Source organism: Lampetra fluviatilis, chromosome 50 (assembly GCF_964198595.1).
Source record: "Lampetra fluviatilis chromosome 50, kcLamFluv1.1, whole genome shotgun sequence".
Lineage (NCBI taxonomy): Eukaryota > Metazoa > Chordata > Hyperoartia > Petromyzontiformes > Petromyzontidae > Lampetra > Lampetra fluviatilis.
The window spans coordinates 3,079,083-3,101,783 of NC_136324.1; the positions used below are offsets into that span (position 1 = coordinate 3,079,083).

A 22,701-nucleotide genomic window follows, 5' to 3' on the forward strand; every position below is an offset into this window, starting at 1 on the left:
TTGCGTGCTTTTTATTCCGTGCTCAAAAAAAGCCACCTTGGAAAAGAATGCCCTCCCCAACCTACCCAACCAAAAATCGACTTAAAAATAAATAAACGGGGAAAAAAAAAATCTGCCGTAAAAATACATAATCGGTGGTGGACTGCATATTATTGCTTCAAAAGTTAAAGGCAGATGTCCCGGAGCATTTCTGAGTGAAGGCGCAGCCCTGCAACAGCCTGCTCACAGCACCGCTGGCTTCAGGGCCTCCACTAGAGGGAGCTCTTGAAATGGGGTATTTGGCCCGACTATTCCACGCGGGCCCCACAAGACGCTGGACGACTGGGTGAGAGTGCCCACACTTTACCCCACCTGCCCATCGACTTATCTGCGTTGTACAGTACAGAGCTGCTACCAATGTTGAAATAGCCAGTGGGGGGTGTGGACAGGGGGGGGAGGACGGGGGGTTGGGTTGAGGGTGGTCATAATAAACTCGCACCGTTGCTTAAACCGGCGCGCCGGGAGATCGAAATCAAAGCTGCGACCTTGTCGTTTTGCGAGTCCAGCGCGTTTGCGCCGCGAGCCACCTAAAATGAAATACACGGAAGGATCGTCGAGATGACAAAAGAAAAACCCCGTCGCCGGTGGCGGCACGTGTGGACGCCTTGCGTCGTCTCAGCGGTGGAAGCGCGCCGGCTGGGAGCGTTGCTAATGAAGCCCTGCAGTGTATCACAGCGCCGCCGTGAGCCAAAGGGCCCATAGATCATCGGCGCCAATGCACGGCGCTTCGCTTTTTCATTTTCAGACAGGCACCCGGCCCGGGCTGATGCAAGGGCGCTCGTCCCCTACAGAATACCGGATGGGCTCCTCAAGGGCAAAAGCACATACCTTGCATAAGCACACCGCCTTGCTGTTTTCCCACGGGTTGTTTGTTAGTCCGATTGTCAGCCGATTTGATCTTTCCCCGACCGATATTATCCAGAAGCATTTGTTAAAAGCTAGAAAAAATGATATCTGGTTTCAACATTCTGGATCTCATCACGGAAGCGAGGTCGGATGCTCTAAGAGCATTTCCCTATCAACTATGGGACTTGTCATTCAATGCACGAAGCGGTTATGGGTAAAAGACCGACTCCGTTCTGTCTCCACACCATCATCATTGGCCTTGGTCAATCCACTGCTGGATGAAGGCCTGTCCAAGCTGCCGCCGTCTCTCCACAAATGAATACACGTCTCCACATATGAATGCAAAAAAATTGAAATCTATATTTTTTACTTCATCAGCCTATTCACTAAACTTGTTATTTGACCAGGTAAGGCTCTCTCTCAGAAGCAACCTGGCTATCACAAATGACAGCCCAAATAAGTGGCTGATCACGTGGAAATTTCTAACGCGTTTCTAAACGTGTAGGGATAAACCGGAGAGAAATCTGTGCCACCACGGGGAGAACATGCAAACTCCAAATATACAGCAGGCGTCGGGATCGAACCCACGACCTCCTGTATACCAGGCGAAGTAGTTAACATCTCACCACCGCGGCAACCATTGCACACCAATATTATCAGCATTTGTTTATGCAACCAAGGTCACGTCGCTCACAAAACTCCCGGAGGAATGCAAGCAAGGGGTTGGGGCAGGGCCGGATTAAGATTGTGTAGGCCCCTGGGCTACACAGGTACTGTGAGGCCCCCAGTAATATATCTTCAACAAGAAAACAAAGTTAAAGAGAAATAAAATGTATTTGTACAAGGCGAACAACAAATACAATTCAGCATTCTCAAATGAAATAATTTTTCACTTCATCTCTGGAGGCCCTCCAGCTGGTGGAGGCCTCTGGGCTGCAGCCCTCTAAAGCCCTCGTGCCTTGATCCGGCCCTGGATTTGGGGGGGGTCCCCCCCGGCCCCCCCCCCGCGAGACGAGCAAGCAACAACAATAATAAACCACGTGCACCCTGGTCGCGAAAGTTGGAATTGTCAAAATTAGAATTTGCCTTGAAACGACCTTGGCTGAATCCTCGAATAGGAGGAGGGGGGGGCAGCCGAGGTCACGGCACTGGCCTTGGGTGGCCGAGAATGCACGACGACGACGAGGAGGAGGAGGAAGGCCACGATGGCGATCTGCAACGTCGCCACCCAAGTGGCAGGGGGTGGTCGGGTGGGTGGGTTTGGGGGTTCGCTGCCGACCAACTTTTTTTTTGGTTGTTTGGAGCGAAACGCGACCCAATATGGATTCGGGAGAGGGCTTCAAAAAAAAAATGTCACGCCGCTCAGGAATGCGCACGCGCGATGGTAGAGAGCGCGGCGCGGGGGGCTAAATTTACGTCGCTGGTTTTAGTTTTTAGTTTTTTTGGGGGTGGGGGGGGTGGGGGGCTCGTTTGCGACGCCGCCGCCGCGATCGGTTAACAAAGCGCCGACAATTCATCGCCGGTCACCCGCTGCGTTACGACTTCAAATGCTGCGCGTCCCTTGAAACGTTCGGAGAAAAATGGACAATGAAGGTCACCCGACCGCATTGACGCGGCGCTACAGTACGCATTTATCGTCTGAGATTAAGTCACCTTATCCAGCCTGCTGGCTTTGTTGTTACAGAGCCCTGCACTCTGGAATTTAGTTACGGGGTAGCAGCCGGTTCCGGGGGGGGTTACAACACTGACATTTACCACTCTCAAAGCGTGACCCCTCCCGTTCCACACTCACAACAGAAGCGCGCCACGGCACTGCCTCAAAAGTCATCCTCGTGAACCCCACCTGACTTCACCCCCTCCCCCCTCCCCTCACATTCCTGTCCTCAACCTCAGAAGTTAAAACCCTGGGACTCCAGCCAGAAACTACTAATAACTAACTTATTACAAGGGGTGGCGAGGGGTGGGGGGCAAGGTGCAAACCATACGGCAAATACAATCAGTCTGCTCGTGTGGTAGTGCTGGTGGTGGGGGGGCGGTAGTGAAGAGGTGAGCGCTACGCTGCGGAACCAACCTGGCGACCCGAGTTCAATTCTCGCTCAAGGCCAACACCAGTGACGATTGTCTGAACCGGTCCTGGGCATCCGACCTCGGTCGATTCAGCTTCAAAATGAGTACCGCCAAGAGGGAGACAAAGGCGGCCGGGCACGGTGCCTGACAACCCACCCCCTCGTGTGCCATACCGGCCTTCATAGGTGCTACTCGCTAACAGCACTTGCCCCAAGAGCCTGATCAAGGCTGAACGGGGGATATTCGTCGCTGCTGCTGCTGCTGCTCCTGGTCATGGTGTAACATTGTGGGGAGTGAGCACAGCGGACGAGAATTCGGCTCCCACTCACAGTTCAAATATTCGGCGACAGATGCTTGAACCGGGCCTCGGCCTCCCTAGGGTCAGCCTGAGCCTTGACTGAGTACCTGGTTGCACTGGCTTGTCAACCAAAGTTGATCGAAACCACTGTGCAGTTGACTGCGACGAGGTTCAACACAATGGCATCTGCCACCCGACACACAGACGGAAATTCCCGGAATGTGCGTGTCAAGCAGGGGCAAGTGGCAACCCGAATGGTGCGGTGTGTAAACATCAACACTGCGGAGACAAAGGTGGCCAGGCGTGGTGCGATCCACACGACCCCATTGGTTGGCTTGCCGGCCTTCAAAAGTGATCGCTAACAGCACTTGCCAACAGCCTATGTCGGCTACACTGAACTAAACAATGTATTTTTTATTTTACCAGGTAAGGCCCACTGAGCGACCTGGCCACAGATGATAGCTCAACGAAGTGGCTTGTCACGTGGAAATGTATAGCAGGCAAATACCCTAAACGCGTGCCGATTCTAAAAGTGTAGGGAAAAGAACGGATGACCCTGAGAAAAATCAACACGACAACTCCAAATATACAGCAAGCGTCAGGGTCGTGATCGAACCCACGACCTCGTGTATACCAGGCGAGGTGGTGGGGTGGGGTGGGAGATCTTTGTCTTTTGTGCAACAGCTCTAACCGAGCGCTACGCACGAAACACAAAGAGCAAGGGGGGGGGGGACGATGGGGTTTTTGTCGTGGAGGCAACGTTGGCACCGCGACAGCGGCTGTGACAGCAGCCAACACGGCCTCTCCGGTCCAAAGTTCAAACCTCAACAAAACCCAATTCCTGGTACGGTGCGGCCACGCCGCCAAGTGGAGTTCTCGAGAGAGAGCGCCGTCCCGTGAGCGCGGGGGGGGCATTAAGGGTGGCGAGCGACCACGCGAGCGAGATCAGGTGGGCTGGCTCGCGCGATCGCTCGCCGCACGATCGCTCGCCGCCCTCACGTCCCGTGGACGCGGGAAGTTATGGTGGCGAGCGATCTCGCGGGCTGGTTCGCTCGCGCCATTCCGAACGTGCGACGCGTAAGTGGAGCGCTCCGGGACACTCTCCCACGCCACGCGGCGGAGAAAAGATTGTGTGCAGCGGCTAAAATTCTCACCTCCCTCCCCCCCACCAAGTTGCGGTCACCCATTCCCGTCGTTAAAGCCACGGCTCTTCTTGGCGGCCACAGAGCGAATCTGAGCGAACGAACGCGATGAAGTGGAGTCGTCGTGGTGCTGCTTGTGAGAAGATGACACCACCGGTCGGGATCTCCAAAAACAACTTCTCAGAGAGGGCATTGCAAAGTTGTCGTCATCACATGTAAACCATTTGCATCGATTGCTTTGTCAAGCTTCCCAACTCAGGTTGAGGGTGCTTTGTGCATGCCTTAGCTCTGTCCGTCCGTCCAAAACGAGGCGAGGGGCCTGGGAGCTCGAGAACTCGCGTGCGGACGACCGAAAAGAAACAAAACCCGTAGCGAGTACAAAGCTGCGTTTGCTCTTCAGGGCGATGCCCGACTGAAAAACGGCCTCGCCGTTCAAAGAGTTTCCCCAAAACTACTCGGGAGACTCAAACCGGGCCAAGAAAAGGACAATCAGCAAACACGCAAAACGCCTTCTGCCCTGACAGCTGCCTGCCAGGTTCCATCTCGCTAATGAAATACTTCCAAAGACAAAAAACGAGCGTCGCAAAGCGTTACATATTCCACACGCAAGGCAGCGATTTTTCACAACTTGCTCCCGTCGTGGTTTTACCCTCGTCGTTCGAGAGCGCCAGTTGGTCGTGCCCGTACTTTGACGGGTTGTCTTTTTTTGATCGAATTCAAATTCCACGCGTTTACGCGTACAGTGCACACCGCACGCAGAGGGTGTTAAAACATCACAGTACGTTAATCCGGCCGCGTGGCTCAGCGGCAGAGCGGAACGGTTGCCAGTTGGAATCCTGGCTGGGGGTTAACTCAGCCCATCATCTCTCTGCGGTCGATAAAATGAGCACCGCTTTGTGGTGAAGATCCGGATAGCACTCAGAAGGCTGCGAATTCGAATCCTGGCTGGGGGCTAACTCAGCCCATCATCTCCCTGCGGTCTATAAAATAGGCACCATTTTGTGGTGAAGAGCCGGTTAGCCCTCGGAAGGTTGCGAGTTCGAATCCTGGCTGGGGGTTAACTCAGCCCATCATCTCCCTGCGGTCGATAAAATGGGCACTGCCTTGCGGAGAAGTCACCAACGGATGTTCTGTGGATGCAATTTCCACCACCGGCTCAGGATTGTAAACAGGAGATGAACACCGCCTCGATGCTCATATTGAGCAGGACATCGCTTTGTCTATTTCTGAAACGAAGTAACATGTACGCAGTTTAAATACATTGTTAACCAAAACGTCCGCGAACGCCGAGAACAAGCTGTCTGTTATGCGATCACGAAAATAAAACTACCTAAGCCTCATGCCCAGTTGGCGAGGCTATTTTTGGCTACCAGTTCTCAAAGAGCGCTATCAGTCGGCCGAGCGCTCGTTGTCACTTTGCGGGGCGCCCCGCGTGCGTGAATTAACATAACCATGGACGTGGCCACCTGCTATCAACGGCGTTATCTCAATGCCGAGTCGCGTGCCTAACACGACTCGTGTCGTGGAAGAACAGAAAAACAACGACGATTCAACGCAGCGAGACACCGAATTATCCTAGACTCTCGCCTCTTCCAAGACGTGTGGAGGAGTAGGCCAACGCACCCTCGCTAGAAGAGGGCCTCTCTCTCTCTCTCGAGCGCCATCTAGTCTTGCGGAGGGGTCCCTCCGCTAGCAGTGGCATGAGAAAGCGATTGCAGGGCTGCACCTTTGCCTGTACTATTATCGGAGCCTGGAGTCGATCTGCTGAAAATAATTATGTTTAACACGTAGTAGGCTCTCGCGACCACTATCATCTACAAGAGGTATGTTTTTGGGGTTAGATCGCATAAGTATAAATGTGTAATTAAACCCGCTACCACTTTACTAATTGGCTGTGCCGGGTGGTGGCGGGTTTAACGATACATTTCTATTTACGCGATCTAACCCCCCCAAAAAAACCCTCGATGAAAAAAAAAATTCTGTTATCCGCTGATAAGATTCTTCCTATAGGAGTTACCCATAGGAGGCGGATAATACTGGTAGGAACCTCCTGGTTACACCAGCCCACAGGGGATTATTGTGTCCGTCCGTCCGTCGTGCAGGGAGGGGCTGGGTGGGGAGGGAGGGGCTGGGTGGGGAGGGGAGGGTGGGGCTGGGTGGGGGGTGGGGCTGGGTGGGGGTGGGGGCTGGTCACCCCGTGGTGCCCTTATAAAACTCAATGTTTAACCTACTCACGCCGGCTTGTGCCCGCCCTCACAGTCGGCCATATTTGCGGAATACACCACTCCGCCGTTGACCCTGGCCATTGACCGAGCAACCCAACGTTCCTACCAGCTCCCTCCGCAGGAATGTGTTTTAGTCCAATTATCGGATAATTTAGTCCAATTATCGGATAATTTAGTCCTATTATCGGATAATTTGATCCTATTATCGGATAATTTGATCCTATTATCCGCGGCTAAGAGTCACCCGTAAGCGATCTCCGGGTAGCGCTCGGTCCATCTCATCACAATCGCCATCGTGCGGATAAGAGGAGCGGGGCCTTCATCCGAGCGGTGGACAGACAATGCCCGATGACGATGTTGACGACGATGATGACAACGAAGAACAAATGGCAATGGCACCGGGGGGGGCAGGTTCCGGGAGGGAAAGAAATAAACGAGGTATTTAAAGAATAAAAATTAAACCCCGCCGCATTTATTGCGAGAAACACAATATTTCCCGGGTGATTACGGACACCTTGCGAAGTGGGCTCCTGCTGCGTGCGTGTGTCTTTCACACACACGGCGCTGCATCATATTTACATTTCCATTGGCGCCACGCGTGTGTGTGTGCACGCGTGTGTGTGCGAGTGGGGAGCGGTGGTGTAGCGGTTAGTGCGCTGCGCTACGAACCCGGCGACCCGGGTTCCATTCCCGCTCACGGCCAACACCAGTGACGATTATCTGAACCGGTCCCGGGCCTCCCCTAGGTCGACTCAGCCTCAAATGAGTACCTGATGCGGTGTGTAAGCATCGCCACTGGGGAGACAAAGGCGGTCGGGCGTGGTGCTGGCCACCCACCTTACTCGTTTACCGTTCCGGCCTTCATAGGTGCTCGCTAACAGCACTTGCTCGTACAGTCTAAGGCTATATGGGGGATCTTTGTCCTTGTCTTTTGTGCGAGTGTGTGTGTGCGTGCTCGGCTTGTTGAGCTTCTTATGCAACGAACGTCGCGAACAATGCGCCACGGCCGGCCCAGCAGCACCGTAATTGTGGCCAATACCGACGGTGCGCGGGCGACGCGATGGACCAGGCTGCCATTCGGGACGCAAAGCCAAGAGGCACGTGTTGTGGTGCACTCTGGGTACAAGCACAGGAAGCCACTCGAGCTGTATACACTTTAAATCTCGATTGAAAACTCATTTCTTTAGAACTGCTGATTGTGTTTAGTTTGTTGCCTTTCCCCCGCACCTCCGATTAGCACGATTGGCTACGTACGGTGCGAAAGAAGTTCACGTGTACATAAGCGGAACTCCGTGCCACACCTGCACGTACGAATCAATGGAAACAACATCTGTTGGACCATCGGCCTATTGGCTTTGCAGACCAACATTAGCAGGCAGCAATCTGTTGAAGCAAGCAGACTCTGGACCGGTTTCGACCTTTGGACCAAAACACGTTTGTATTCGTGTGTGTGGTGACGCAGAAGAGAATTCTGCTTGCATATACTCTTACCCACAATGCCCGACAGCGAGCAAACGAGTTTACGCACGGTATTGCTTATTTCCTACTTTACTGTTGAATGGGGGCCCCATGATTTTACACGGAGCGCTCTTGTCAACAGCGTCCGGTGAATCCAGGCAGCATTTGCTTAGCAAAGCCGCCACCGCCTATGAGACCTAGACAGTTGAAACCGGTGCAGAGTTTTGCTTGCTTCGACAAACGCTGCTTGGTAATGTTGAGTGCGGAAAGCCAATAGGCTGCTGTTGGGCCAATGAACACCGTATCTATTTGTAGAGTGGAGACACGGAAGGCGGTTTTTGCGTCTGTACGATACTGCAGGGCCGGGCCACGTAAACAATCCTTGCGAGGCAAGGGCGACTTTCTTTGCTCTTTTTTTCTTACTGTTGTTTTGACATTACCAAAGAGTGTCTCTGCTCCGGCAGCTGGCTTCGCCCGGCTCACTGCGCATGCTCCCCCCCTCCTCTTGGCTTCCCCTTTTTCTTGCCTCCTCGCTTAACTGCCCACCCCCCCACCCCGCCAATGCCCGGCGCGACCGCAAAGTTGTCCCCAAGAAAGGTTCAGCAGAATCGTGTGTCAACCGTTCCAGTGTGGCGCCTGCGCGCGTTACGATAGTGCGCGCCTGCTGCACTTGAATGTCCACCCTTTTTGCATAGGTGTGGCCCGAAAACGAGGCTGAGTGTTGTCATCGACATTTTTTCTCCCGTCTTGCATTCCGAGCGCTGCAACAAAAATAATAAATCCCTCCCACGAAATGTTTCAAACTGTTAAAATAAAAATAAAGGCGCGGCCCTGCAATTGCTTTGCTCACGCCACTGCGGGCGGAAGCGGCCCCCCCCCACCGCCCCCCCCACCGCCCCCCCCCCCCCACTACATGGAGAATCCCGGCTGCAGGATTTCTACGGCTTTACTCTTTCACGGCCGGCCAGATGTCTTGGAAGAGATGCGAGTACCCACACTTTACCCTACCACGCGCAACCTGCGATGATCGGCTGTCATGTACCCATTGGATTACTGCTGCTGGGTGGGTAGAGGCGGGGGGAGGGGACGGCGGTGATTCAACAAGAAACTTGCGGTGATATTTTCACTGCCGTTGCCGGAGTATGGAATCGAACTGGCGACCTCTGGATTACAAGCGATAACCATTACACCGCCGTATTTTGTTTTGCGAAAGAAAGTCACTTCCGCAGATTTCCATCGCTGCTGCTGCTGCTGTGGTCAAAGAGGGCCCACCGCTTGGTGGATTTGAGACACCCCCCCCACCAACATCCCTGGCGGCTCGGGTGCTCGTTTCGTCACACGTGCGCTCGCCACTTTGAAGCGAAATCCGGAGCCCAAGACTCAAAGATTCGGAGCAGAAACCTCGCGTGCGGTGGCCGGGCGTGCCCAGCGCACACGCGCCACGGTCGGGTCGTCTCCTTGAGTCGTAAACGCACGTACGCACACATCCACTTACACAGGTGCGCGCGCGTTTACACTTGCTGACGCGCGCGCACATACCACCTTCACCTGCCACCTGACGCTTGTTTATCCAGGAGAGCCTCGGTGAGTCTCAAAGCTTCTCTCCCAGGCGCTCCGGTTTCCTCCCACGTGTAAGCACCCATTCATTGGCCGGGAACACCTTAACGCACAGAGGACCGCAGAGCTTGGAGAGAGATAGTAAGCGAATACAAACTGACATTGTTGTTATTTTAAATTATTTTCTGTAAAAAAAAAGGACCTTTTCGCCAGTATCAAAGAATGCACACATACTTTGATACTGGCAAAAAGGTCAAATTTTGCAGCTGCTTACCCCGAGCTCTCAATGCTCTGATAGTGGTAGTGTCCTTGTACTGGTCGCCTTTTGGTGTTCAATGGTCTCTGGTGTAGGCCAATCAGGTTCAAGTACAATGCCATCTATTATCAGAGCATGTTTGTTTTGCATGTTCACCACAAGTACGTGTGGTTAATGCAGACTTAATTCCTTGCAAAAGGTCTCTTAGTTGGTGTTTGAACATCTTAACACCTGTTTTATTGCCAGAAAGGGTAAAATTTTTTAAATTATTTTTGCAAAAACTCTTTTCTGTGTTCAAAAAATACCACGTTGCCCCTTACGTGAGAAGCAGGGCAGTGAGCCCAGCCAACGACCCTTCCCACGTGGGTACCTGGCCTTGGACTTGTGATCCGAGGAAGATCTGTACCCCCCCCCCGGCTCCCCCCGCCTCTCCCCTTCCCATCGCTCATGCTTCATACCAGGCTCTTGTTAAATAAACACAAATAATTTTCTGTGGCTCCTGCCAATGCTTCTCAGTAAGGGGGTGGATTATGCTCCGTGTGCAATCACAACCCGATAATTTGCAGGTTATTATTTTGCACCAATGGTGATGTTTTGGCCAAAAGCATTAACATTGGATGTGGGTTTAAAAAAAAATATATTTTAGGTATGAGAGGAAACCACAAAACCTGGAGGAAATCCGTGCAGAACAGAGAGGCGTGCAAGTAGAAAATACAAAACTTCTTCTCAGATGCATGTATGTACGTTGAACTTTTTCGCACCGTACGTAGCCAAACCGTGCCAAACGGAGGATGCGGGTGATTATAAATGAATACGATTTTTTTTTTAAATCGCCGCAACGATGGTTAGCCTGTCCGCTGCCAAGCCCGGTCATGGGCGGTGACAGCACGGCCCCCACTGTTGCTCCGTCACGTGCTGTGTCTGAGCGCGCTGCGGAGACTGCCGCTCGCCCACCGGGGCTGTCCTTTCATGGCTCTCGTCTCCACCGTTAAGGACGCACGGCGCACTTTGTTCGCGAGTAAAGCTACCCGTCAATAACACGAGCTGAGTCAACAACAACAACAACAGCAGCCAATGTGTATACAGGGTGGCCCAGAAATCAGGACGTATCGTGTCATTTCATTTATTAGAGAATGCTGATGTAAAAACGTCTATTCGTCGAGTTATTATTTTATCTATTATAATTCTAAAAGTATATATATTTTTTCTAAATCCTGTGGGGGTCAACGCAAATCCGTCGCTTACAAAACTCGACGAAGAACCCGGAATGAATTGAAAAACGACAATTTTACGAATGGTCAAAGATTACACTTTGTAATCCTAAAAGTCTCACATTCATAAAGTCAGTTTGAACAATCGTTTAAAATAATAAAAATCCCGTAACTCGACGTGATTTGTGACGATAAAATCCGCGTGACGTGTCCTGGCTTTTGGGTCACCCTGGGTATGACACCGGTCGGTGCAAAGGCGCAGGACTGCAACAGCTCGCCCGCGCCACTGCTGCCGGGTAAGTGCCTCCAACAGAGGGGGATCTGGAGGCCCTCTCTCGAGGCTGAATCGGCCTACTCTTCCACGCTGGTCACAGATCTCGGAAGAGGTGGGGGTACCCACACTTTCACCCAACACAAAGCTGTGCGCGACAACCTATGAAGTCCGGAACGGTACACGACGGAGTGGGTGGCCAGCACCACGCCTGGCCGTCTTTGTCTCTCCAGTAGCGATGCTTCCACACCACTCCAGGTACTCAATTGAGCCCGAGTTGACCTAGGGGGAGGCCAAGCAACTTTTGAAACAATCGTCACTGGTGTCGACCGTGAGCGTGAATCGAACTCGGGTCGCCGGGTTCGTAGCGCAGCGGCGCTGACCACAATGCCACCGCTCCCCGCACGCACTCCCCTCCCACACACACACACGTGACCTGTGGGGGACTCATCTCGACTGCCGGGTAGCTGGAGGCGGTGGTGGGAGGTGGGGGGAGGGGTGTGGATTTCAGAAACTTGCTCAATTGTTTCAACTGTTAGAAGATTGAACGAAACCAGTGACCTCTGGACTACAAACCCAGTGTGCTTTTGACACCACCGTGACAGAATCCACACACACACAATACGGATATGTGTATATATAGCTAAGGTGTGCTTATAGCCAGCTTCGAACTGTATTTTCTATAATTGTTGTTGTGGTTAGGAATCCTGACCTGCTGACGACGGGGCAGAGGGCGGGGGGTAGTGGCTGAGCCAGGAGGCACCGCTCTGGCTGCGGCCTGAATCTTTGACACAAAGGTGCCGTGGTCTCGGCAAACAAAGGAAGGAATGCGCGACTGAAGTGGCACTAAGCCTCTGCCACCACCACCGCCGTCACCACCGCCACCGCGGCCGCCACCACCACTACCACAACCACCACCACCGCTGTCACCACCACTACCACAGCCGCCACCACCATTACCACAACCACCACCACCACCGCCGCCGCCGCGGCCACCACTACTGCTACCACCACCACTGCCGCCACCACCACCACCGCCGCCACCACTACCACTACCAGCACCATCCACCGCCACCACCACCGCCACCACCACCACCACCGCCGCCACCACCGCCACCACCGCCGCCACCACCATCTCCACCACCACCATCACCACCGCCGCCACTGCCACCGCCACCGCAATCACCACCACCACCACCGCCACCGCCATCACTGCCGCCACCGCCGCCGCCACCACCGCCACCACCGCCACCACCGCCACCACCGCCACCACCGCCACCACCGCCACCACCGCCTACTGGGCTCATGGACTACGTGAAACATTTGTGACGTCATGCACACGTGACATCATGGAAGTGAATGAGGCCTCTGGAACGTTTGTCAATGTTTGGTATCGTTGCCCTATCGCCGCATAGTTGTGGCGAGCGTTCATTCGGCTGAATTCATCACGTACGCCCCCCCCCTGCCCATGACAGTCTTTGTTTGAGGTCCCAACCACGCGTGAATGAAAAACTTACGAGTTGAGGTTCATTTAAAACATTTATATGAATTTATATTTGTCAAGTTTTCAGGTTGCAAAGAAGAAGGAATCGGTATCTTGATGTTGTCACGTAAATATTGTACAAATGTTATGATATTATACAAATAAATACGATGCAAATGAATATACAAATAAGCCTTGAAGTTGTCGAGTTTATCAAGGAACACAAGACGGCTATATATACTGAATGCATTATATCGGAGAATGTTTTTGTTTGCATGTTCACAACAGGTACTCTGTGTGGTTATTGCAGACTTGATTCCTTGCAAAAGTTTTCGATTTGCTGTTTGAACGTCTTAACACCTCCTATTTTATTTCCAGAAAGGTGTAAGACCCCTTCTTATTTTTTCATATACTGAATGTACCTTTACCTATTAAAGAATCAGAATACCTAATTGTATTTATCCTGGAGGAATCCGATGAGCTATGAAGCTCTTCACAGATGTCCGGCAGGGGCGCGTTACAACAACAAACGATACGAAAACACGATAGCAGTGCAAAGTACAGGAAATGTCAACAAACCACTTAAAAATATACAAATACAACTAAACTTTTCTTTATCTTACCAGGTAAGGCCCACTGAGCTATTAACTTATTTTTTAGAAGTGACCTGGCAACAAATGAAAGCTCAACAAAGTGGCTTATCGCGTGGAAATTTATCGCAGCAAAATCATCTAAACAATAATTACAGTGTGGGTACCTCCACCCCTTCCAAGACGTCCAACCAGCGTAGAAGAGTAGGCCAAATACACCTGTTAGGGGATTTCACGAGCTCCCTCTAGCAGTGCCGTGAGTATGCAATTGCAGGGCTGCACATTTGTCTCTTATATACCTTTAAGCGAATTTATGGGAGAAATCAAAGACATATCGCTCGCCACTGATTTTAACCGTGGCTGGGAATCGAACTCAGGTCACTGGGCTGATAGCGCAGTGTGCCAACAACTTCTCCACCCCTCCCCTCCACCACAGTGTATGTGAATACGTGAACATTCAGGTCGAGTTGGCACAGTCGGGGGTACAGCTGGTGCATCTACTAGTCATCTCAGTCAGCCAACACATGGCACCCTGGGTCTGTCCCGAGGCCTCCTGTCAGTGAGCCTTCGACACTTCACGTGGCCTCCAAGTGCACATAGCCTGGCACAGGCGCCACGGTGACTTCACCGTCACTTAGTGGCGAATGGCGGTTGCATTGGTATCAGTTAAGGTCTTTAAACCCTGCAAAGGGCCATCTCGTTCATCGCGACAGAACAAATTCACACCCATTCGTAATCCCGCCCCTCCATACAAAAACACCGCAAACACACGGACACGCACAGCACGCGTGCGCTTTACACAACGCTCACACACGCCGGAGGCAGAGGCCCCCTGTATAACCATGCAGACTTTTTGGGGAGGAGTATTGTTCGCGAGCGCCTATGAAGGCCGGCACTGTGCACGAAAGGGTGATGTGTCAAGAACCACAGGCCGGCAGCCATCGTCTCGCCCCCCCAACGCCGATGTTCACACACCACAGCAAGGTGCTCATTTAAGGCTGAGTTGACCTAGGGGAGGGCCCACGATATCCGTCACTGATGTCGGGCCGTGAGCGGGAATCAATCTCGGGTTCGAAGTGCGGCGCGCAAAACGTCTAAACGACCCCAATCGGCAACACTCGCACGCGAATAGTCGCGCAAACGCTCACGCGCGCGCACGCACCGAAGCACACTCACCCGGGAAGGTGTTAATCGCATTGCATTAAAACTCGCTCGGGCCAAAGAGGTGGACCACATGGTCAAAGAGCCCCCGCGGAGGTTGCAGGGATGCATTGGGGGCAGTGGGGCAGCGCATGAAGCTGTTAACGTGACCGCACAAGACTGCATCCGCATTTAAATGTACTTGAAGATGAGAGACCATTGTTTAAAGACCCAGACAGACCTGCATGTCTTGTCTATTGTCTAAAGACCTAGACAGACCTGGTTGTCTTGTCTATTGTCTAAAGACTCAGACAGACCTAGTTGTCTTGTCTATTGTTTGAAGACCCAGACAGACCTGGTTGTCTTATCTATTGTCTGAAGACCCAGACAGATCTGGTTGTCTTGTCTATTGTCTGAAGACCCATACAAACCTGTCTATTGTCTGTCTGAAGACCCAGACAGACCTGTCTATTGTCTATTGTCTAAGGGCCCAGACAGATCTGGTTGTCTTGTCCTGTGTGTCAGAGGCTATTCATTTGGCCAACTCTTCCGCGTTGGGCAGACGTCCTGGCAATGACGCGAGTACCCACCCTTGGCCCCACCGCGATGTACACGCTGGGTAGTAGGTGGTGGAGGGGACTGAATAAAAGTGTCCCGTCGGAATCAGAATATGTATAGATATTGGAGGAATCCGGTGAGTGACGCGGTCCTATTGCACGGAGGTCCGGCAGCGTCCCATTCTTTTCAACCTCCACGCCAGGAGATCAAGTCGAAAAAACTGTCGACCCGCGAGATTTGACGGCGGAGAGGGGGAGGGGAGAAGTGGAGAGAAAGAGAACTCCAGCTGGTGACTGCATCACGAGAATGCGCCGCTCGTGCCGGGAGGGGCTTCCGCAAGCGAGCGAATTCCGCGGGTTGAGAAGTGAGAGTCGGGAAGGAGTCTTAGGCGTGACGGGCAGTTTGCTCGCCAGCCTGAGCTCCGGTTGCCACCGCCGCCGCGGCGTGCAAAACAAAAAGAAACCGGGGGAGACTTATCCTGGGCAGAAGAAGAAAAAATGATAATCTCACAAGACCAGAAGTGGGAAGGAAGTGCATTGTGGGCACAACGGTGTGGCAGGGTGGCAGCCCAGCGGTTAACAACACTCGCGGCAAGAAGGGCCCTGGGTTTACATTCTTTTTTTTTAAACGGGTGCCTTTTTCTGCGCGGACTTTTGTGCGTTCTCCCCCTCTGCTCCGCGTGTGGTTTCCTCCGTGATCTACGGTTTCCTCCCATAGCGGGGGGGAAAAAAAACACATTCGATGTCATTGGCGTTGTGGCCGGACATCCCAACGTAGCAGGGGGCACCTGGAGTCTTAGGACTAGGTCTTAGGACTCTGTGTGGTTATCTCTGTTATAAATGCATCGTCCCGATTGGGTCAATTGTCATGCAAATGAACAACAACACGGGACTTTCTGTGTGTATATATATGAAATGCCTCGGTAACATTTAGAGATTTCCCAGGAGAGCCACGATGTGAAAGACGATAATCCTGGAAGAAACCAAGGGGCGGTTGGGGCAGCCGGGGTTTGTGGGATTCCGAATCCTTGCGGAGAGGGACAGGACCAGCCGATCCCTCCCCACCCACGTCTGTTGTCTAAACAACCAAAGCAGCCCATCCTGATCGTAGCAAGTTACGCAAATTATTGCGTCGAGCAATACGAGCGAGGTGCTGGAGAGCGATCGCGGTGCGTTTCCGGGCCGAGGATCGCCCCGTTGTTGTTTACAGAGCGGCGCTGCGATATCGCATTGCTGCCCTGCCGGGTTATTAATCGTCGCTCGACATCAAACGCGGCGTGAACAGCCACCAACCACCCCCCACCAAACTCCCCCAACCAACCTCCCCCCACCCACCAACCACCCCCCACCAGCCCCCCCCCCATCAACCACCCCCACCAAACTCCCCCCACCAGCCCCCCCCCACCAACCTCCTCCCACCAACCACCCCCCACCAACCACCCCCCCACCAACCTCCCCCCACCAACCTGCCCCCACCGACCACCCCCCCACCGACCACCCCCCCACCAACCTTCCCCCACCAACCTCCCCCTCACCAACCGCCCCCCACCAAACTCCCCCAACCAACCTCCCCCCACCAACCTCCCCCCACCAACCTCCCCCCACCAACCTCCCCCCACCAACCTCCCCCCACCAACCTCCCCCAACCAACCTCCCCCAACCAACCTCCACCCACCAACCTCCCCCAACCAACCTCCCCCCACCAACCTCCCCCAACCAACCTCCCCCCACCAACCACCCCCCACCAAACTCCCCCCACAAACCTCCCTGCACCAACCTCCCTGCACCAACCTCCCCCCACCAACCACCCCCCACCAACCTCCCCCCACCAACCTCCCCCCACCAACCTCCCCCCACCAACCTCCCCCCACCAACCACCCCCCACCAACCTCCCCCCACCCCTTCCCTAGATCCCGCCCTACGCGCTCGAGAGAGAAGCCACCGCCGCAGGGAACACGTGAATGAATGAATAATCGTGTGCACAATGTCCGCGCGCACATTCGCACACGCACAATCACGCACGCATACACGCACGTGCGCACACACAAACACGCACGTATACATAAAAGATCCCCCGTATAGCCGTAACAGACTGTAGGGGCATGTGCTGTTAGCGAGCACCTATGAAGGCCAGAACGGCACACGATGGGGTGGGTGGCCAGCACCACGCCCGACCGCCTTTGTCTCCCCAGTGGCGATGTTTACACACTGCACCATGTACTCATTTGAGGCTGAGTCGACCTAGGGGAGGCCCAGGACCGGTTCAGATAATCGTCACTGGTGTTGGCCGTGAGCAAGAATCGAACTCGTGTCGCAGGGTTCATAGCGCAGCGCACTAACACTACCGCTCCCCACCATATACATGCACGCATGCACACATACACGCACGCGCAAACACGCACGTAAACGCGCACGTACTTATGCATGCGTATACACAAGTACATACACGCACGTACGCATGTACGCGCACGCAGTGTTGCAGACTCATTGCGATGATCTGAATCAGAATCCTCTGTATTCGTACCGGAGGAGGAATCCGATGGGCTAAGAAGCTCTTCATCACGAGCGTCCAGTCAGGGGTTGCCACGTCGGCAGGTTGCACCATCAAAACAATCGGCGTGAGGACCCAGGAGTTAGTTTTGTCCAGGTCAAGCTCGTCAATAGCGAATTAAATAGAGATACAGCATTGACGTACGAACCGCACTCGTTACACATATATACTGGGTTCTCAAATGTCGCGGGGAGCTGATGGTCCTCAGCCTGGGCACCAGCGACCCACAGACACACAATGCTGGCCTAGTTATTTTTTGTCATTATGAATTTGGCACATTTAAGCTCTGTGGTTACAGATGTTTTTTTTTATAATAAATATTGAATAGTTTCCCACCACTCACGCCCCAACCCTAATTTATCCTGCTTTCAAACAACGCCATTCGGGAAATTGTCACTTAATGTTATTTATGCAACTGGCCTCTGGGGACGAATCTTTCGTTCCCATGATCAGTTAAAACTGAACCAGTAAGTTCGGCTGCAGCCGGCGTTTCTCCAGTAGGTTAGCGTTAACCGGGACTAGCCGGCATCAACCGAGTCATGCGAAGGAGTTCCATCGCGACAAGGAGTTTTCTCTTTGTCTTGCCGCACGACGGCACATTTGAAAGATAGCAAGTGTTATTGTGAGTATCTATCCGTGAGTAGCATTCATTTACGCTGCTGTAAATGTTTACCTGCACATCACTCACTCGGAATAAAATATGAAATAACATCGCCCTCCGACTACTACGAGAACTTGGCAGGACCCTCCTGAACGGAAGTCCTGAGCCTCGGCGAAGCCTTCCTGGGTTAAACGAGCGGAACAACAAAATAACCGCGACCCAAGACGCCCCGTCAGAATGGTCCTGGCTACACTGCGATGTTTAGGAAGTCCAGTGACAGTGTCATGTGTTTTTTTTTAGGCTATTGGAGGAAATCTGAGAACCCGGAGGAAACCCATCCAAAGAACGGGGAGACAACACACAAACCGAGTCGGGGATTGAACCCAGGTGTTTTTTTTGGTTTGTCGCTCTACGGCGCAAGTATCGCAGCTGCACGAGCAGGATGAAGGCTATACGTCGTCATGTGTATATATCTACACAGGGCCTAAATACCGGCAAGCATATCATACAACTGTACGCGGCAAAGCTTATAAATACCCACGGAACATTCAGATAAAATAAACAATCGGAGACAAATCAAAACAAAAGCACACGAGAGAGCTGGGCCGACCGAGCGGTGCACGGGCCACACTGCACGTAAGCCCGTTCTCAAGCCATCGCCAACGCACGCAGACGGTGGACTGAATGACGATAACCACGATAACGACGACGACAATGATGACGACAATGATGACGACAATGATGACGACGACAATGATGACGTAGACAATGACGACGACAATGACGACGACAACAATGACGACGACGACAATGATGACGACGACAATGATGACGACGACAATGATGACGACAATGACGACGAATTGGGGGGAGGTCTGCGCAATCTCCAGTTTACACGGCCAGAAGGGGGGGGGGGGAAGAGAGCGGCAAGGGTGACAATTTGGATGCTAATTGGAGGAAGGAAAAGGGATGTGTGGGGGGGGGGGTACGAGGCAGTGTCGTTATGAGGATGTCACCGGTCAACGGCTGAGCAGAGGAGCTTTGCCGAATGTGGACTTTTAAAAGCCGTGAGAGTCAAGTGATTTCTGCTCAAGCGAGCGCTGAGAGGGTGGCTCACCCGACGTTAACGGCCCTGAACCGGTGTTGGAAATTCCACATTCCTTACGGGAGGCATATCCATAGGACAGCCACTCTTGACTTGATGATGGGTTGTTTCAATCCCCAGCCAGGATTAGAACTCGTGTGCCTCGCTGAGCTTCCTGCCTCGGCTTAACAGACGGAGGGAGAACCAGCAATGCGAACGAGCAGAGGGACGCGATTTCCAAACACCGGGAATCAACAGAGCTGTCTTCTTTCTCACCGAAGTGGACATCACAGAACTACCTCTGAGATCCAATTAAGTGCCCTCTGGTCCACACAGTCGAGGGCAGCACTTTCCTACCCACGCTACCATAGACGGGGGGGGGGGAATGTTTGTCACGTGACAATCAAACCAATGTGTTTTGTTTTATTCTCAGAGTTGTAATCCAGTAAAATTAAAGAGTCAATTTCAGTGTGGATGGATTGCTTCCGTGCAGTCATTGGTGACCAGGCTGAGACGAACTCACTGCACTTGAGAACCCAGTTTAACCACAGGCTGCTGATACTTGGGATTGAGACGCAGGATCTCAGCGGTCGTGGCTTGGCACACTCACCTCTGAACCAAAGGAGCATAAACCATCATCACGCAAACTCCGGTCATCCTCGCAGTAGCCATTGAACAAAGACGGTCGCCGCATCGTGCGCTTTTAGATGCGCTTCTGCGGCCGTCTGGAACGCTCTTCCTTCCGATATTAGGAAGCCACCGGAGCTATGCACTTTTAAATCTAGATTGAAAACGAATTTCTTTAGAACTGCTTTTCGTTATATTTCGCTTGCCGTCCTTCCCCCGCATCTGCGATTAGCATGTTTGGCTACGTACGGCGCAAAAGAAGTTCAACACACGTACACTCGTGAAACAAAAATATCAATATAATGAGGTACCGTCTCCATGGTGAAGATCCAGATCGATGTACAGCACCCTCTCGAACTTCTCCCTCAGCTTGAGAATGCCCAGGACGATGTCGTTCACGTAGCAGAACCCGGACGCCTCGTCCCTGTGCGGGGCGACAGAAAGGAAACGAGAGGTCACGTTTGTACTCTCACGTAGGTAAGAAAGAAAATAAATTAAATCACGACGTTTCGGAGGCAACACAAGCTTCCGTCTTCAGGTGGCACCGTCACAGCAAAATTACTGAAGACGGAAGCTTGTGTTTCCTCCGAAACGTCGTGATTTAATTTATTTTTATTTTATTTTTTACCTACGTGACTTTACCGAAAAAAACAAAGAGTATGGACCCTTGCAGTTACGAAAATTTCAAATCTAGGTCACGTTTGGTTTATTAAACTATATGTGTTTTACCAGGTAAGGCCCACTGAGCTAAAGTGTAGCTCTTTTTCAGAAGGGACTCGGCTATCATAATTGATAGCTTAACGAAGTGGCTTGTTACGTGAAAATGTATAGCAGGCAAATCATCTCAATGCACCTTTATTTTTAAATGTGGAGGGAAAAACCGGAGGCCCCGGAGAAAAAAACCACACGACCACGGGGAGAACATGCAAACTCCAAATATACAGGCGTCAGGAATGGGATTGAACCCACGACCTCCTGCGTACCGGGCGAGGTAGTCAACAGCCCCTTGTTGAATTTGGTGTCGGATCGCGCGCGAGTAAAATGTGTGTCGTAAACCCTTCTCCACCCGACACGGCCAATTCATGAAGTGGTCAGGTGCACAAGTGTGCCTGGATATTATTGCTTCGGTGAGAAAAAAGTGTGGCATTGGAAAGCGGTCCAGAATATCTAACAAATGAGAGGGTCACCTTTTGCTACGGCTTAAAGGAAGAACGCAAATCAAAACTGGCCGGGTGGCTCGGAGGTCGGAGCCGGCGCTGTTCACAATCCAGGGTTCGAATCCAGGTTGAGGCCACATTGTGATTAAACTTGATTCTCAAAAAAAAAACAATGCTATCAAATGTCCATGTATCGCTTAACTTTCCAAAATCGCAGATGCGACGATTAAAATATTGCCTCAAAATCGAAATAACCGTGCACTGTCCAAGCACTGTCCAAGATGAGGCGGGACAGTGCTCGGACAGGGCATCGCTACGCAACAACAACAAAAAACAGGTGCTTCAGGCGGCTGCTGCGGGGTCTCCCAGCACGAAACGTGGGACGCCGTGCCCAACAACGCGCGGCACGACCGGCAACACGCACGGGGAAAGCCACTTTTTAAAATCCTTTATATTAAGTTCACTTGCGCGCTTGCTTGCGTGCTTGCTTGCGTGCTTGCTTGCGTGCTTGCTTGCTTACGACCGTGCAAATCTTTCGGTCGTTTTTTAACCCACTTCCCGTGATCCAATCGAGCTGACATTTTCCACACAGACTCGTTGTGCGTGACAATAACTTTTCGTGAAATTGTTTTTCCAAAATTTTACACTTTTTAGGACAAAAATATTATATTTAATTACCAATTGCTTAATGGTTGCATGCAATCATCTGACCCATAGGTGGCAGCCATCTCAAGCCAGAGGACGAGAGGACTCTAGCCGCCACGCATATAAAGGATTTATAGTGAAAAACTTTGTTTTTACGGGTTAATTTTTATCGGTCGAATCCCGCCGAGGCAGCGTCATGCTTCCACGTACGGCCGCGTGCACTTTAATGACGTACGGACGGACGGATGCCACCGATTCAAATCCTCGCAAACCGTGGCCATTGCCCCAAGCCTCGGGTGCGAGGTTGGCACCTCACCAATACTGCCCTGGAGCCCGCGGGGAGGTCCCTCTCCTTAATCATCACCAAAGACAAAGTTAAACTAAACTATTTAAACACATTTTTTTACTTACATTTTTTTTTACCAAGTTAAGGCTCACCGGGCTACATAGCTCTTTTTCAGGAAGCAACCTGGCCACAAATGACAGTTCAAAAAAGTAGCTTGTCATGCGGAAATTCATAGCAGCCAAATACTCTATATGCGTGTTTATAAATGTGGAGGGAAAAACCGGAGGACCCGGAGAAAAACCCACGCGACCACGGGGATAGAGACATGCGAACTACAAATATAGAGGTGCCAGGGTCGAGATCCAATCCACGACCTCCTGTATACCCAACGAGGTAGTTAACATCTCGCCACCGTGGCGCCCCTGAATAGCCTTCACGGAATGTTGGGGCGAGTGCTGTTAGCGAGTAGCACTGCAAACGGTTGGGGTGGGTGGCCAGCACCACGCCCTGCCGCCTTTGTCTCCTGAGTGGCGATGTTGACACAAAGCAGCAGCAGGTATTCACTTGAGGCCCAGTCGACTCAGGAGCTAGTCAGATAATAGTCACCGGT

General features: G+C 52.3%; 1 protein-coding gene across 2 annotated transcripts in view; it reads right to left on the reverse strand.

The window, feature by feature from the left end:
- HDAC8 (histone deacetylase 8) overlaps nt 1-22,701 on the reverse strand; it is a 187,816-nt gene that overhangs the window by 133,286 nt on the left and 31,829 nt on the right. For both annotated transcript variants that reach the window (XM_078878243.1, XM_078878244.1), the window contains exon 5: nt 20,315-20,427. In XM_078878243.1, coding sequence (XP_078734369.1) covers nt 20,315-20,427 — 113 coding nt within the window. The remainder of the gene's footprint in view (nt 1-20,314; nt 20,428-22,701) is intronic.